General features: G+C 41.1%; 1 protein-coding gene across 2 annotated transcripts in view; it reads right to left on the bottom strand.

Annotated features, from left to right (window-relative positions):
* NFATC3 (nuclear factor of activated T cells 3) overlaps positions 1–16,331 on the bottom strand; it is a gene marked incomplete at its 3' end in the record, with an annotated part of 105,699 nt that overhangs the window by 15,827 nt on the left and 73,541 nt on the right. For both annotated transcript variants that reach the window (XM_084257448.1, XM_084257449.1), the window contains exons 7-9: positions 14,793–14,848; positions 13,695–13,821; positions 8,177–9,181 (exon numbers count right to left, since the gene is read on the bottom strand). In XM_084257448.1, the coding sequence (XP_084113574.1) occupies positions 8,177–9,181; positions 13,695–13,821; positions 14,793–14,848 (1,188 nt within the window). The remainder of the gene's footprint in view (positions 1–8,176; positions 9,182–13,694; positions 13,822–14,792; positions 14,849–16,331) is intronic.

The raw sequence follows: 16,331 nt of genomic DNA, 5'->3' as shown, positions 1-16,331 counted from the left end.
TTTTTTTTAAGATTTATTTTTTATGTATACAATAGCTGGGGTACAGGCCAGAGGCGCAGGAGGGTGAGAGGATTCACCAGAGACAGAGTAGGGAGCAGAACAGACAAATGGACCAAAAGCTGAGGGGAGCAATGGGCATGACAGGAGAGGTCTGCCATGCTATGTGGGAATCTCCCTGGCTGGCCAGGAATTGAACCCATGCTGCAGAGGCTGCGGACAGCTTCGCAGCCCAGTGCTCAACCGCTGCGCCACCGGGAAGCCCTAAAAATAAACTTCTTGAAGTGAATTTATTTTGAGGACTTCTGATCTGCTGGTCTAAAGTCTCAAATCTCCATTATGGTATGTTCTACATGACCTATGATCCAAAGTTACATAGGCACCGTTTATGGGATCTTTAATCATAAATATTTTTTGACTGGATGGAACAGATGTATTTCCCAGAAAAGGATCCATGAATTACCCAGCGCCCAGGGTTTTTTTAAATTTTTAAAAAGGATTTATTTGTGCATACAAGAGCTGGGGTGCAGGCTAGAGATGCAGGGGAGGGGAGGAGGTGAGAGGATTCACCAGAGAGTGGGGAACAGAACAGGCAGATCTACTGAAATACACTGCTGAGGGGAGCAGTGGGTTGGGACAGGAGAGGTCTGCTGTGCCATGTGGGTCACCTCCCTGGCTGGGGATCGAGCTCGTGCTGCAGTGGCTGCCGACAGCCTTTAATAGTGCTGCGTCTTAACTCCTTGCGCCACCAGGGAGGCTCCCAGAGTCCCAGTTTTAAGAGAAAATTCAGTATTATCCACTTTCCTCTGCCGTGGTGTTCCAAAGTTGAATACTTTTATTTTTTTAACTTTTTAGGAAAGATTTATTTACTTATGTATACAAGAAATGTATACATTTACTTATGTATAGGCCAGAGGTATGGGGGATCAGAGGAGAGGATTTACCAGACAGAGTTGGGGAATAGAACAGGCAGATCTACTGAAATACACTGCTGAGGGGAGCAGCGGGTAAGAATAGGAGAGGTCTGCTGTGCCATGTGTGTCAGCTCCTTGGCTGGGGATCACACTCATCCTGTAGTGGCTGGCAAAGGCTTGACAGCACTGTGTCTTTAACCCCTGCACCACCAGGGAGGCCCCAATGTTGGTTAATTTTAGCATCTCATTCATGACATATTCTCACTATTGACTATGCATGGCCTTCTTAAACTTATTTAAATACAATAAATACCAATCAAACCAGTCCCCTAACAGGTGGAACAGACACTGACAATATTTACACCTCTTTCTCCTCCTCCATACCAATCTCCTGCTTCCCTGAGAAAAGTAACCACCTGAATCTTGTGTTTACCATTCCCTTGGCAGAAAAGCAGGTTTTTCTGCGAGTCGCCTACATACATAACTGCAGTAGCTGAGATCACATCTAGAGTCCCTGTTTACAGTTGAATTAGCCCTATATTCAGCATCAGCATGTTACTGCACTGAGCCTGCAAATGATAGTGTCAGTTTTCACCACAGCAGCAGGTCAGGCTATATATAACATGCACCCTCTTCTCTGCTGAGCTGCAGTTAGTTTGTGGACAAAGGTAGGAAAGCTGGTAGGAGATTCCATTAGCTCAATCACAAATTAAATGGGTCTGTATCTAAAGGTGTAAGATAGTCTATTTTCACAATTCTATAATCTTAATTAAAATGTTTAAAGCACAGCTCTGACAATTTCTATGTTTCCACACTGTTTTAATGTATAAACCCTGGGGCACACACACTATAATGCACAGAAATGTTTAGAAAAATTTATAGCTCCAAGCATACAAATTATAACATATGAACAAAAACTCAATGATAGGGCTTCCCCGGTGGCACAGCGGTTGAGTGCTGCGTTGCGAAGCTGCCCGCAGCCTCTGCAGCGCCGGCTCAATCCCCAGCCACAGGCGAGGGTCCCACATGGCGTGAAGACCTCTCCTGCCGTACTTGCTGCTCCCCTCAGCAGTGTACTTCGTCAGTCTGCCTGCTCTGCTCCCCACTCCGGCTCTGGTGAATTCTCTCACCCTCCCGCGCTTCTGACTGTACCCAGTGCTTGTATAAATAAATAAATCTTAAAAAAAAAAACAAAAACCTCAATGATAAATTTATACTTTTTTTTTTTTTTTTGGTGGGACCCTCGCCGGCGGCCAGGGAATGAACCAGCGCTGCGGAGGCCGTGGGCAGCCTTGCAGCCCAGCGCTCAACCACTGCGCCACCAGGGGAGGCCCATAATTTATACACATTTTTAAAGCAGAAACAATGGTATATCTAGGTAGCAGGGAAAAAATTAAGTAGCGAAATAGTTTCGAACAATGCCCTGATTGGCTGAACAAGTACATATTACAGTCTCTATGGGAACTGTTTGAAAGAGAACACTAGCTGGTAAAGGCTGGTATTCTACCGTTGCCATAGCCCAACGCATACCCCCTGAGGATGGAGCCACACTACTCTGAAATGGAGAAATGCTTCTAGGGTATTTTTGACCTTGGAAACTTACATGCGGGGCCAAAATCATCTTAATGACACTGAACACAGATAATTATAAAGTTTTAGGTTCTAAAAACAACATACACAAAAAAACAAGGGGGTGTGGGGGAAGATGTGATTTAGCAGTATTTATGACTCACTAAATCAATAGCAAGATGGAACTAAGAAAATCCCCTGATCTTACGCCATAATGACAAAATAAAGTCTTTCAAACAAAAAATGTGATAGACCCAATCCATTCTGAGTTGGCCGGGGAGTGTTACCTTCTGGACACTGCATTATGAAAAGAAACTAAAACGATGGCGTTCAAGCAGAAAGGAACTAGTGTACTGTGAGGGTGCGGGAAGGGTGAAGTTGCTGGAGTGTATCCTAGACTGGGAAAGTGATCAAGATTCCTCACATGTAAAGGGCTATTAGAGGAAGAATTCCAGAGGCATCAGAGTCCCCAAAACACAGGCAACTGGAACTCAAAAAGGCCCTGGGATGTTCCAAAGAAGCTTGAGAGAGAGTACACACAGGGTTATAATATCACTGGGGATATCAAGTGTGAACTCCAGTGTGAAAGAGGACGGAGAAGAACATCCTTAAAATTCATTTAACACCAAGAAACTATAATTACCTGGTCCTCTCACAAACCAAGCCTCTATGGGGTGAAATGACATTTTCTTTTACCTATTTTGCTTGCTCTACACTGGCACTTACAACCCACTGACTAATTAGAAACATGAGGAGAGATACTGGAAAATCTAGATTACTGAATTAGGAGTGAAGAGCTTTGTATTTTAGTCTTTACTTTGCGATTAACTCTGAAATGTTAATCTGGTGACTACCTTAGGCTCTATAAAACTCAGATTCTTTATCTATAAAAGGGGGAAACTGTATTAGAGTATTTCCAGCTCTAGTGGTCTTAAATTTCTGAGGTGTACTGTCTTCTCTATTAGGTATCACTGAATTTATTAAAAAAAAATTTAAGCTGTTAGTGTCCACATTTCTAACAGTAAGTCACATAATATACTTAACTGATTACTAACAGACTCCATTTTACTTAAAACTGCAAAAGTGGATATTTTATTTGTGTTTAAATCTTTAAAAGTTTTAAAGAAAAAAGGGAGTAAATAGACAAAAACAAATAGGATTTAAAAAGTCATTAGGGGGCCTCCCTGGTGGCACAAGGGGTTAAGTCTCAGCACTATGAAGCTATCAGCAGGAGTTCAATCCACAGCCAGGAAGCTAACCCACATGGTGCAGCAGACCTCTCCTGTCTCACCCACTGCTCCCCTCAGCAGTGTATTTCAGTCAATCCTCCTGTTCTGCTCCCCATTCTGTCTCTGGTGAATCTTCTCACACCCTGCACCTCTGGCCTACACTCTTGTATGCACAAATAAATAAATCTTAAAAAAAAATAAGTCATTAGGAATTACGTAGGTGTATTTCAATAGTATAGGACAAATTAAAAAAATTATACTCTCTGGTTATAGAGTGCGTTTTACTTTATACTTAATATAGAAAAGTTAAAATACACCTGAGCTTGGAGTAACTGCAAAGTTCACTTTAAATGCCTCTAATCCTTTTGGCTTTTAAAACTAATTTTTTGCTTACTTTTAAAATTAGTAAGAGGGCCTCCCCGGTGGCGCAGTGGGTTAAGCAGCACATTGTGAAGATGTTTGCAGCCTTTGCGTGAGGGTTCGATTCCCGGCTGGCCAGGGAGAAACACACATGGTGCGTCAGACCCCTCCTGCCTTGCCCACTGCTCCCCTCAGCAGTGTCTTTGGTCTGTCTGCCTCTTCTGTTCTCCACTCTGTCTCTGATGAGTTTTCTTGCCCTCCCGCGCCTCTGAGCTGTACCCCAGTTCTTGTATAAATAAATAAATCTTTAAAAAAATAAAACTACTAAGAGGACAATCAAAAGTTATGAAATTCAAGGCCTATAAGCGACTATTGTTTTAAAAGTGAATTTGTATTAAAATTTTGCTGTACTGTAGGATTATCTAAGGATCTAGAAATTTTACTTTCAAAGGCAAATCCAAATAACATAATCAATGAATCACTAGAAAAATACAGAAAATTTATTTTTTTGTTTTTATTTATTTATACAAGAACGGGGTACAGGCCAGATATGGGGGAGGGTGAGAGGATTCACCAGAGACAGAGTAGGAAATAGAACAGGCAGACTGACGAAATACACTGCTGAGTGGAGCAGTGCGAAGACCGGAGAGGTCTGCTGCACCATGTGGGTTTCTCCCTGGCTGGCCAGGATCGAGCCCATGCTGCAGAGGCTGCAGACAGCTTCACACTGCGGCGCTCAATCGCCTGCACCACCAAGGAGGCCCTCAAAAATTTATTTTAGAATTCAAGTTAAACATCAAAAATGTTTTTTCCCAGGGTGCCTCCCTGATGGTGCAAGGAGTTAAGCACCGCACTTGAGGCTATCTGCAGCTACTGCAGTACAAGTTCAATTCCGGATGGCCAGGGAGGTGACCCATATGGCGCAGCATACCTCTCCTGCCTTGCCCCCTGCTCCCCTCAGCAGTGTATCTCAGTCAGCCTGCCTATTCTGTTCCCCACTCTGTCTCTGGTGAATCCTCTCACCCCTCTGTATCTCTGGCCTGTGCCCCAGCTCTTGTATGCATAAATGAATCTTAAAAAAAAAAAGTTTTTTTCAATTTGTGAGGGAGTTCAACAGCCAGTCCTTGTTCTTTGTGGGGCTTAAATATAATCATTCTTTTGATCATTTTACTATATAATGAATGAAGCAAAAATGAAATTGCTTTTATAGTTATCATCATAGACTTCATGTCTCCTGATCCTCTGTTTTTGCAATACATCTTTACATATCCAAAGGTGAAACTGAATTTTCAAAACTTTCTAGGAGTTTCACAAAAACCTTTTCAATTTGTTGCCCACCAAGACCACTCAATCTGTGATAAATCAGAAGGAGCAGGTTCCATCTTTGGTTTCTTGTTAGAAGAAAAAAATGTTTTCATTTGGAAAGATAATGTACCAGGATATCCCTTGAGACCTGCTCAATAAATCTCGTGTCCTCAGTTGCATCACAAACAGGTGGTAGGCTATTACTCAAGGTCTTACCCCTTTGTTTCAGGCATTAAAATTCTAAATATAAATCCTAAAAGCACTATGAAGAGTCTAACAATGCCAAAAGAATGAACAGGTAACATATTAAAAGCCTATATATATTTGGAAAAGACTTTATTTCAAATCTATTTTGCATCATAGAAGTGTAGTAACCTCTCTACCTGGAGGTCATCATTAATCAGACAGTGACACTTACACCAGCTGTGCATTAAGTGAACCACAAGAACCTAATGCCAGGGCCTCCCCGGTGGCGCAGCGGTTGAGCGCTGGGTTGCGAAGCTGCCCGCGGCCTCTGCGGCGCCGGTTCGATCCCCGGCTGCTCCCCGGCCACCAGAGGAGGGTCCCACATGGCGCGCAGACCTCTCCTGCCGCCCGCTGCACCCCTCAGCAGTGTACTTTGGTCCTTCTGCCTGCTCTGCTCCCCGCTCTGGCTCTGGTGAATTCTCTCACCCTCCCGCGCTTCTGACTGTACCCAGTGCATGTATAAAACGAAAACAAACAAACAAACAAATAAATAAATAAAAAACATGCCTCTATTTAAAAAAAAAAGAACCTAATGCCAGAGTCCTTCACATAAGCATGATAGCCCATATGCAGTTATGAACAAGGTTCATGCAGTGAAATGCGGCATACGCATTCCTGGTCAATGTTCCCTATTCTCTAGGCATTAAAAAAATCTTGAAGAAACTCCTTTACCATAGAGTTCTAACAGCCATGGCCGGCTATTGCGGGAAGGAAGCTGTACTACTGCAAGAGAAAGACTAGAATGAAAAAAGTCTGCTGAAAGAGGATTGGTAAGGATTAAATTAGATAATGAAGAGAAAAATGACATGCAAATTGTAGAAAACGCTTTAGTTCACACACATACCTTCTCTTTACCCACAAATGACCTGGCAATCCCCTGTGTCTTTAAAGTCATCCTATACTATACTAGTCACTCACTAGATACAGGTAATCATGCTTTCCCAGACACATCTCCATATTTCTGCTTGTGTCATCTGATTTGCCTTTTAATTCTCTTGTATTGAAAATACTTAACTTCAAGACTCAAGGTTTAAGTGTTGTCTTCTCAGGACGTATTGCCAAATCTTTCTTCTGGAATCTGTCACATCACTCTGCTGAACTCCTAATGTGCTTCTTTTATAGCTTGGTTATAAATAACTCAGACCCACTGCACTGTATAAAACGGTGTGCTGGTCTGACAGTAAAGCCCCAAGAGAGGGGATAGCACATATTATTTAACTTCCTTTCCCCTTATGCTTAGAATATCAGATTTAATACCATCTTTGTAACTAAGTATGAAACTCAGCCTCTCCACATATAAAGAAATGGTTAACTTACTATCTTCTAGAGATTAATACAGAATCAGAGAGAAAACTAAAATTCTGTATCCATGCTTCAGAATATCCATACTGGTCAATAATCACAGGCAATTTTCACTGAATTCCTATTTAGACAAAGTTAACATGTTAAAAACCTATATATGTATTTGGAAAAGCCTTTATTTCTAATCTATTTTGTATCACAGGAGTATAGTAATCCCTCTATCTGGAGTTCATCATTAATCAGACAGTGACATACCAGCTGTGCTGTGGCTGTCAACCATATCAATGATCAAGAACAAACTCTGAGGGCCTCCCCTGGTCCCTGGTGGCGCAGCGGTTGAACGCTGGGCTGCGAAGCTGCCCGCAGCCTCTGCAGCGCCAGTTCGATCCCCGGCCACTGGCGAGGGTCCCACGTGGTGCACAGACCTCTCCTGCTGCGCCCGCTGCTCCCCTCAGCAGTGTATTTAGGTTCATCTGCCTGTTCTGCTCCCTGCTCTGGCTCTGGTGAATTCTCTCACCCTCCCACACTTCTGACTGTACCCAGTGCTTGTATAAATAAATAAATAAATCTTTTAAAAAATATATTAAAAAAAAAAAAAGAACAAACTCTGAAATTGTTGCCTGAAAAGACAATCTTGGAAAGTTTTCAATTTTATAACTAATATTCCAGAGTTTGTTCTTTAATTTATTGATTTCATAAAAACAGAGGTCTCCACACCAACTTGGTATTGTACATAAATTGCTTTTTTTATCTGTGTGCCAAGAGCTGTACCACCAGGACTACCTGACTCAGCAAGCTGGCATGGCCACAGAGGAGCAGGTTCTTGTATAAACTTCCTTAAGGACAGAACTTCTATCTTAATATACTCCTAGCAATCCCAGTATCTAGCTCTGCCTTGCAAATAGCTGGCATTCAGTAGTGTGCTGAATTAAGGACCTGAATTCTACTTTCTAGACAATGTGACCTCTCTATATGTTCTAGGAGAACAGATGTCCAATAAATGTTATGTCTTCAGTTCTATCACCGGTGGGTGGTAGCATATTACCCAAGGTTTCACTCTTTGCAAAAGGTATTAGAGTAAAATTAGACTTTAAAGCATAGATTTCTATATCTATCCTCAAAGTCATATATGAACATATTTTAGTAACAACTTACTTAAAAGCCCAATAAGAAACCTGTGATAATTTTTTCATGACTCTTAAAGAAGGAAGTTCTTAAATCTTCACAGCTTCAAGAACATAGAAATGAACTTACCATCATCTAAAGTGATGTCCTGCAGGCCAATTGTCGAGAAGTTAGGTTCCTGCTCTTCAGGTTCAGGTTTAATGTTCACAGTGGCCTCATCAGGTGGAAATGAAGCAGGATCACACAAACTGTGACATATTAAGGATGAAGGTACAGAAAGACTTCCCTGGCCTGTACTTTGTGCTTGAGTTGAGTGCTGTCCAGAAAGCATTCTGGTGGCTAAAGATGGTGATGAGGCAGTTCCTGAGCTAGGAGACTGGTAAGGCATTGGTTGCAGCTGAGGAGATGGTGGCCCAGAAAGTGGTGAGCTGGCGAGGGGACGAGAGGCTGCTGATGAGGCTGTTGTAGCAGACCCTGAATGTGAAGGACTGTATGTTATGGGTTGTAACTGAGGGGAAGGCTGACCTGTTACCTGGTCAGCCACTGGAGAAGAAAGAGATCTTTGTCCTGCATTTGAACAATGGTATCCCATTGACTGCAAATGAGGCAGGGTCTGCACAGAATGAGGTGTATGGGATAAGAGATGTCCTGTTGAGCCTGAATTTGAATGAAATGGTATGGATGACGATGATTGACAGGCAAGATTTATTAAATTAGGAATAGCTGCATCCTGCTGAAACAAAACTGGATCAAATTCTTGACTAGAGGCAGCATTAATAGGAAGACAAGATGGTCCATTGTATATAACATTAGTTTGCATAGGCTGATAGGAAGACCCCACTGGAGGTGTTGGTGTGACTTGAAAAGGCTGGTGTATGACTGAAGAAGGTAGCATATGCTGTTCTTTACCAGCAGTCTCATCCGTACACTGCAACTGTTGCAGATGGGATGAGGTTACCATGGATGCATATGCTTGCTGAATGGGACAAACCAAGCTTCTCTGTGCAGACAGTACACTGTCACATGGGTGTTCCGTGTCTGAGGAAGGCCTCTGGCGCTGGGTAGGATGAGGCACAGGCAAAGATGGAACTGAAGACAAGTCCATTTCTTCTTTGTGTTCTTGCTTCATCAAAACTGGAAAAAAAAAAAAAAGATTAAAAAGCAAATGTTATTACAAAACATGTAAAACAACTATGAAAGTTCTTTATTCTAGGCTAAACAAATGTAGCATGCATCCAAGCAAGGGGATGAAAGCTCAAATGTCTTCAGACAAGGCAGATAATATAAAATAAATGAAATCAACAAGTATGAGACAAGGAGTGATTCTTGCTTTAATGAGCTTTCAAGTTAAGAAAGAATAATCCTGCATAGAACCCTGAAATGATATAGAAAGACAGCTAAAATATGTTGCTAAGTGACAAAAAGTTTCACAATAATGTGGTATGTCACAACTCATGTAAAATAATGTGTGTGTATATATAAAAGTATATATGTGGATATGATTTTGCTTATATATGCATAGCAAAAACATGGATGAATAGCTCTGGAAAGATGCATGTACTGGGTCGACTGCTGAGAAAGGAAACATGGTGACAATCCTATAGAATAGAAGCAGGAGGGAGACCTAATTTTTACAGTGTAAGCTTTTGTACCTTTTGATTATACTTTACCATGTATATAAGTTACCTATTTAAAAATAATTTTGAAAACCCCCCAAAACTCCATGACCTAACATAGTCCTCTATTTGGGGTCTCTAATCTGAAACATACCAGTTACGTGGTTTTATATGTTGCATCATATACCAGAATTCATTCATAGTGTTTCCAGTTTACAAAGGTTTTCACATGTATCTCATTTGACATTTCATTTGATCCTAAATTATCATCAGATCCACATTATAAGAAAAATAATGGGGGGGGGGGTTAAAAGAAGCACGAATCCACAAGAAACCTGTTAGAGCTAACACTGAGAACAACCCCAAGGACAAGTAAAGGTTATCACCAACCTTGTTTTACTTCTACCACAGTGCACATTCAAGTTCCTGATCCAGACCTCAGGTTCCAAGAATGGTCCATTGTGCCTTTTGGCTCCTAAACTATTTAATGTCTTTTTTTTTTTTAAAGATTTATTTATTTATGCATACAAGAGCTGGTGTACAGGCCAGAGTTGTGGGGGGTGAGAGGATTCACCAGAGACAGAGTGAGGAACAGAACAGGCAGATTGACTGAGATACACTGCTGAGGGGAGCAGCAGGCAAGTCAGGAGAGATCTACTGTGCCATGTGGGTTGCCCCCTGGCCGGCTGGGTATCGAACTCATGCTGTCGAGGCTGCGCATTGCTTCATAGTGCGGCGCTTAACCCCTTGTGCCACCAGGGAGGCCCCTATCTAATGTCTTACGCACTTAACTTTGCTTGCTTTACTACTTTTCTGTCAGAACTAGAAATTTCCCTCGGGACCAATCAATATTTGTTTTTCTCTCTTCCACTTTACTTCCTAACCCGGTCCTAGGTAAGTCACAGTGAATTCTATGCCCAGAGCTACTTTTCTATGTAAAAAGGGGAAATAGGGGCCTCCCTGGTGGCGCAAGGGGTTAAGCACCACACTATGAAGCAATCCACAGCCTCTGCAGCACTAGTTCGATCCCCGGTCAGCCAGAGAGCACCCCACATGGCGAAGCAGACCTCTCCTGTCTTGCCCGCTGCTCCCCTCAGCAGTGTATGTCAGTCAGTCTGCCTGCTCTGTTCCCCACTCTGTCTCTGGTGAATCCTCTCACCACCCCCCTCCCCTGCATCTCTGGCCTGTACCCCAGATGTTGTATACATAAATAAATAAATCTTTAAAAAAAAAAAAACAAAAAGGGGAAATACCCAAGAAAGCATACTCACATCCCTTAATTAATCATGAATGGAGGAGGTAGGGCCCTAAGCAGTTGGTTATCATAAACTAAAAAGGAAAGAAAGGGACTGAAAACTATAGCAAAACATCTTTTTTATTTTTGTAGTTTTTTGCATGATCCAATACGTATTTTTATCTTCCTGACACATCTCTGGATACCCAAATTGAGAGGTCTGTTCTGCTAAATCAAGTATATTTCCACTCTGTCAAATCAACTACCACTCTTTTTGTCTATAAGGGATTCAGACTCCAACCTGATCAAACATAGGAAATCCTCACTATTGGTCTATGGTAATTTATTCTTGTTTGGAGGGAAATATAAAAAGCCCTTACTTACATTATCTAGGACAAGGTGGGTTTTAGAAATAGATTACTTCTATCTTTTGTGTATATATGCTCATTCTCAAATTCAGAATGTTGATGCACAGAGGAATCCAGAAAAGAAAAACCAACTGATTTTGTGTCAACTACGAGAAGCCTCACACTTTTCTTTCAGTAGTGATTGTGGAAGAACAGGATCCAAAGAGTAGATGTTCTGGATTTCCTCTTCATCATCATCTTCTTTTTTTAAAGATTTATTATTTATTTATGCATATAAGAACTGGGGTACAGGACAGAGGTGTGGGGTTGAGACAAGGGTTCCCACATCAGAAGCTCTGTCTGAAGTTAATGGCTGGGCAGAAGCTCAGGCAGCACAACTAGCCCCTACAGTAACTATGACAAGGTGAGTGTTCTATTACCATCTCACTGTTCTGTTACCATCTATGGTTATAGCAATTTGTGACTCATAATATGCTGGTAACTATCAAAAAAATTAAATTTAGGGACAAATAATACTAAATATAACTTCTAATTTAAAAATATAAAAAGGGCCTCCCCTGGTGCAGCGTGTGTTTGATCCCCGCCGGCTGGCAAGATACCCACATGGCATGGCAGACCTCGGTCCTGTCTCGCCCGCTGCTACCCTCACCAGTGTATTTCGTCAGTCTGCCTGTTCTGTTTCCCACTCTGTCTCTGGTGAATCCTTTCACCCTCCCGCACATCTGACCTATATCCCAGTTCTCGTAGGCATGAATAAACAAATCTTTAAAATAAATAAAATAAAATAAATAAAAATATAAAAGAATCAGCAGCTTGTAATTAAGTGATTAGTCTTCCATCAGATTTTTTTTTTCAAGTTTCATTTGTTTATTTTTGCATAGAAGAACTGGGATGTAGGTCAGAGGTGCAGGGGGTGAGAGGATTAACCAGAGGATTCCATATTTTCCACCTCCCCTTAAGAATCTGAGTGCTGAGCCTCCCTGGTGGTGCATGGGGTTAAGACGCAATCTATGAAGCTATCTGCAGCCACTGCAGCATGGGTTTGATCCTGGCCAAGGAGCTAACCCACATGGCGCAGCAGACCTCTCCTGACTCGCTTGCTGCTCCCCTCAGCAGTGTATTTCAGTCAGTCTGCCTGTTCTGTTCCCCACTCTGTCTCTGGTGAATCCTCTCACCACCCCACATCTCTGGCCTGGACCCCAGTTCTTGTGCATAAATAAATAAATCTTAAAAAAAAAAAAAGAGAATCTGAGTGCTGCTCAGGAAAACTACACAGAAAGGTTAATTAGTACCTATAAATTCAAGAATATTGACATCAAAGTGCCTTTTAATCATGCCTACAATCTTATTAGGTTTTTACGGTAACTTACCTCCTCTCTCTTTATAACAACTATTTCAAACTTCTCCATACTATCTTTAAACGCCAAATCATCTATATTCCCCTCTGCTCACATCAGGAAATGTCAAGTCATTATTTACAGAAAAAGGATAGATGCTAGCATATGGAAACTCCACCACTCTTCAAGACCAGTTCTACAACCCCACCATCTTGTTCACCCTCCTTTACTTTCCTTCTTGCTCCTCCTGTCTCAAGTTTACTCCCATGTCTATATTTTAAATCTTATCCCTGTCTACCTTTCTTTAGCATCACTGATGCTCTTCATGATGTATATTCAAAATATTCTAGCTGTCTGAATCACCTTTTTAATCTTCTTGGGCCTCTCCCATGTAAATTTCACTCTCCACAGTTAATAACTTTAGAGAAGACTCAACTAGTAGTTGACATTTTATAAAAGGACAGAAGGATTATGGACAAAAAAAAATTTCTTAAACACCTATCGCATCACATCAGCTCCCTGTTAAAGTTCATTTCTTACAACTCTCTTAATACTCCATGATCCCATCAACCACATGACCTTTGCACATGTTATTGCCTATATGTAGACTGTTCTTCCTCACTTTATCTAACATAGTAATTGAATAGTTAAGAATACAACTAGAGTGCCTGGATTCAAATACTGCCTCTGCCACATTTGCTCCATGACCCCAATTCATTTATCTGCAAAATGAGGATGGCAACAAATACTTACTTTACAGGGCTATGGGAGGATAAATGAGTCATTATATATAAACTTAAGAATAGAAACTGGCACATACTCAACGTTCTATATATTTGTTAAATAAATACTTGTTATCACTGTTTGCTAAATAAGTATGCTGAGATGTCATCTAGCCTAACAGTTAGTAGTTCAGATGCTAGAACTGAGTCCAATATTTAAAATCAACACAAACTTTATAGATTAGGCATGTTAGGATTTTTGCTGATTATAAGAAATACCCTACCTTAAACATTCTAATCTAGGATTCATCCCATAACTTTATTCATTATGAAAGAACGCTCTATAGTAAACCATCACAACTCCTCGTACCTGGTGTATAAGTAAAACGTTGAGACTGGCTTTTTTTCCTCTTGCCATTACACAGATAAAAGTGCACCTGCACTGCAGCTGTAACTGCTGGGTTATGATATGGAGGAACTTCAAGGACAATGTGAGCCTAAGGAGCACAGAAAACAAGATTGTGTTACACTCAGTACTAAAAATGAAATGCACCTGCTAAACTCAGCACAACTCATGAGCAGTAACTACTCAGGCTCTCGTCAGGCACAGATCATATACAATCAACTGGTCATGTTAAGATTTACTCTTCAGTATTAACAGAGATAAGATCTTTAAAATAAACCATTAAAGGAGAAACTGCTTTTTACCCAACAAACTGAGCTTGTGGTTATAGCAGAAATATAAAAGTTTAATATATTATGTAGTGAGATACTTTGCTCTACTGAAAACTACATTACTACGCATCTTACCTAGAAGTCTGCTCTGGTTTTTAAACATGCTTAGTATTTACCAAATGGTGTCAGATTTCCCAAATGGCGTTAGATTTTTTAAATTTTATGTTCAAAATATTCTAAATTGGCAATATGTAAAATCTATGTATGTTTTAAAAATAATTTAATATAAGCAGAGTGAAAGCCTTTACCCCAAAACCTCCACTGCAATTTTTAAATTTCTCCAGGTCTTTGAATAGTACTAGGGGAAGTACTATTTTCTACCCCAGAAAAGAGTCTTTTGCATTCCTACCAGGATGAAGAGACCAGTTTTCACTGTGGAATCCTGGAAAGCTTAATGAATTTGGGGGAGGTGTCTTATATGCACTGAGGGCTTGTCCGCCTATCTTTTGTCCACAATACTGTTCTTTACTGGATTTGTCTGATTGCGTCACTGAACTCAGAGAAATAAATTAATGATAACGTCAGAAAAATGCACTAATAATCTTTCAAATCTAATCTCTCCTTTTACATACACAAAATATGGGCAGACACTAGTTGTTTATTAATCCTAACCCTTAATTCTATTACCAAGAAAGTATCTTAAGTCCAAATTTGAAAACTTGCCAACAATATCCAATAATCAGTCTTAACAGGTTTCTTAAATATTTCTGAAGAAATAAGGTAAATTTCTTACCCCTTGACATTTTTCCCTGATTATTTTCCCTTCTACCTCCCAGTGAGGTCGTCCATCTGTTAAAAAAAAATTACACTTTTAAGTCAGAAAGCACTTAACAAAATCCAACACATATAGTATCACAAATTTATTGACAAAGGGAACCTTTTTCTTACTGACTTCCATTATGAAAACAAAATACACACCAATGGGAAAATGGGAAGAAAGATCTTTGCTGTCCATTTGAAAATATTCTGCAAGCATTGGGCCTCCCTGGTGGTGCAACGGGTTATGTCTCAGCACTGTCAGACTGTCAGCAGCCACTGCAGCATAGGTTCGATCCCCACCTAGGGAGCTACCCACATGGCACAGCAGACCTCTTCTGTCTTGCCCACTGTTCCCCTCAGCAGTATATTTCAGTAGATCTGCCTACTCTGCTCCCCACTCTGTCTCTGGTAAATCTTCTCACCCCCCATGTCTCTGGCCTGCACCTCAGTTCTTGTGTGCATAGATAAATAAAAATGAATCTTTGAAAAGAAAAAAAATATTCTGCAAGCATCCCCACCAATTTCTGCTCATATACATTAAGGAAAGGGAAACTCCCTCTCTCACAAAATAACCCATTTCATCCTTAGTCAATAACTGCTGCTGGAAAGTTCTCCAGGGTAGAAGAAATCTGTCTCCTTACAGTATCCAACCATTGGTCTGTGTACTACCACTTAGAGCTACTCTAAAAAAATCTCAAGAGTCTCTGTGAGACAATATTTTAAACATTTAAAACAGCTATGCTTGTCTGTGTCTCCTCTTCTGGCTAGCACGTCCAGTGCTATACCTATTTTATTTTTAAGATTTATTTATTTACACACAGAAGAACTGGGGTATAGGCCAGAGGTGTGGGGTGGGGGGTGAGAGGTTTCACCAGAGACAGAGTGGAGAGCAGAACATGAGGATCCCCTGAAATACACTGCTAAGGGAAGCAGTGGGCAAGAAAGGAGAGGTCTGCTGTGCCATATGTGGGTTAGCTCCTGGCCGGGGATGGAACTCTGCCTGTGGTGCGTCTTCACAGTGATAGTGCTGAGACTTAACCCCAACGCCACCAGGAAGGCCACTGTGCCTATTCTTTATACAGTGTTTCAGCCTTCTGGTCACTCCTCTTTGAACACTCCTCCAATGTGACTGTCTCCCTCCAAATGTGCCAGGTCCAGGACTGAAGAGCCCAAGTACAAAATGAACCAGCATGGTAGAGAGCCCCAAGACTCTTGCCACCTTATGTGGAGATGCTATCTCTGCTAATAAGTTTTCTGGGGTAACTGCACTATGCTGACTCTTACACATAGTGTGGAACCATCAAGTGACCCTATGTATGTCCCATTTCCTACTGGCAAGTTCAAGCTCCCACATTACGCACTCCTACAGCCGGGGTTTTTGTCCCTCAACCATTGTTACATTAATTTCTCCCTACTAGACTTCATTTTCTAGGATCAAATGGATTGTGGAGATCTTTTCAGATACTATAGTCTTTATTATATTTATGCATACAAGAACTAGGGTGGAGGCTAG

The sequence above is a fragment of the Talpa europaea genome (genome assembly GCF_964194135.1).
Source record: "Talpa europaea genome assembly, chromosome: 16".
Lineage (NCBI taxonomy): Eukaryota > Metazoa > Chordata > Mammalia > Eulipotyphla > Talpidae > Talpa > Talpa europaea.
The sequence above is the reverse complement of the archived record's forward strand: the minus strand, read 5'-3'. Positions and strand labels throughout refer to the sequence as shown.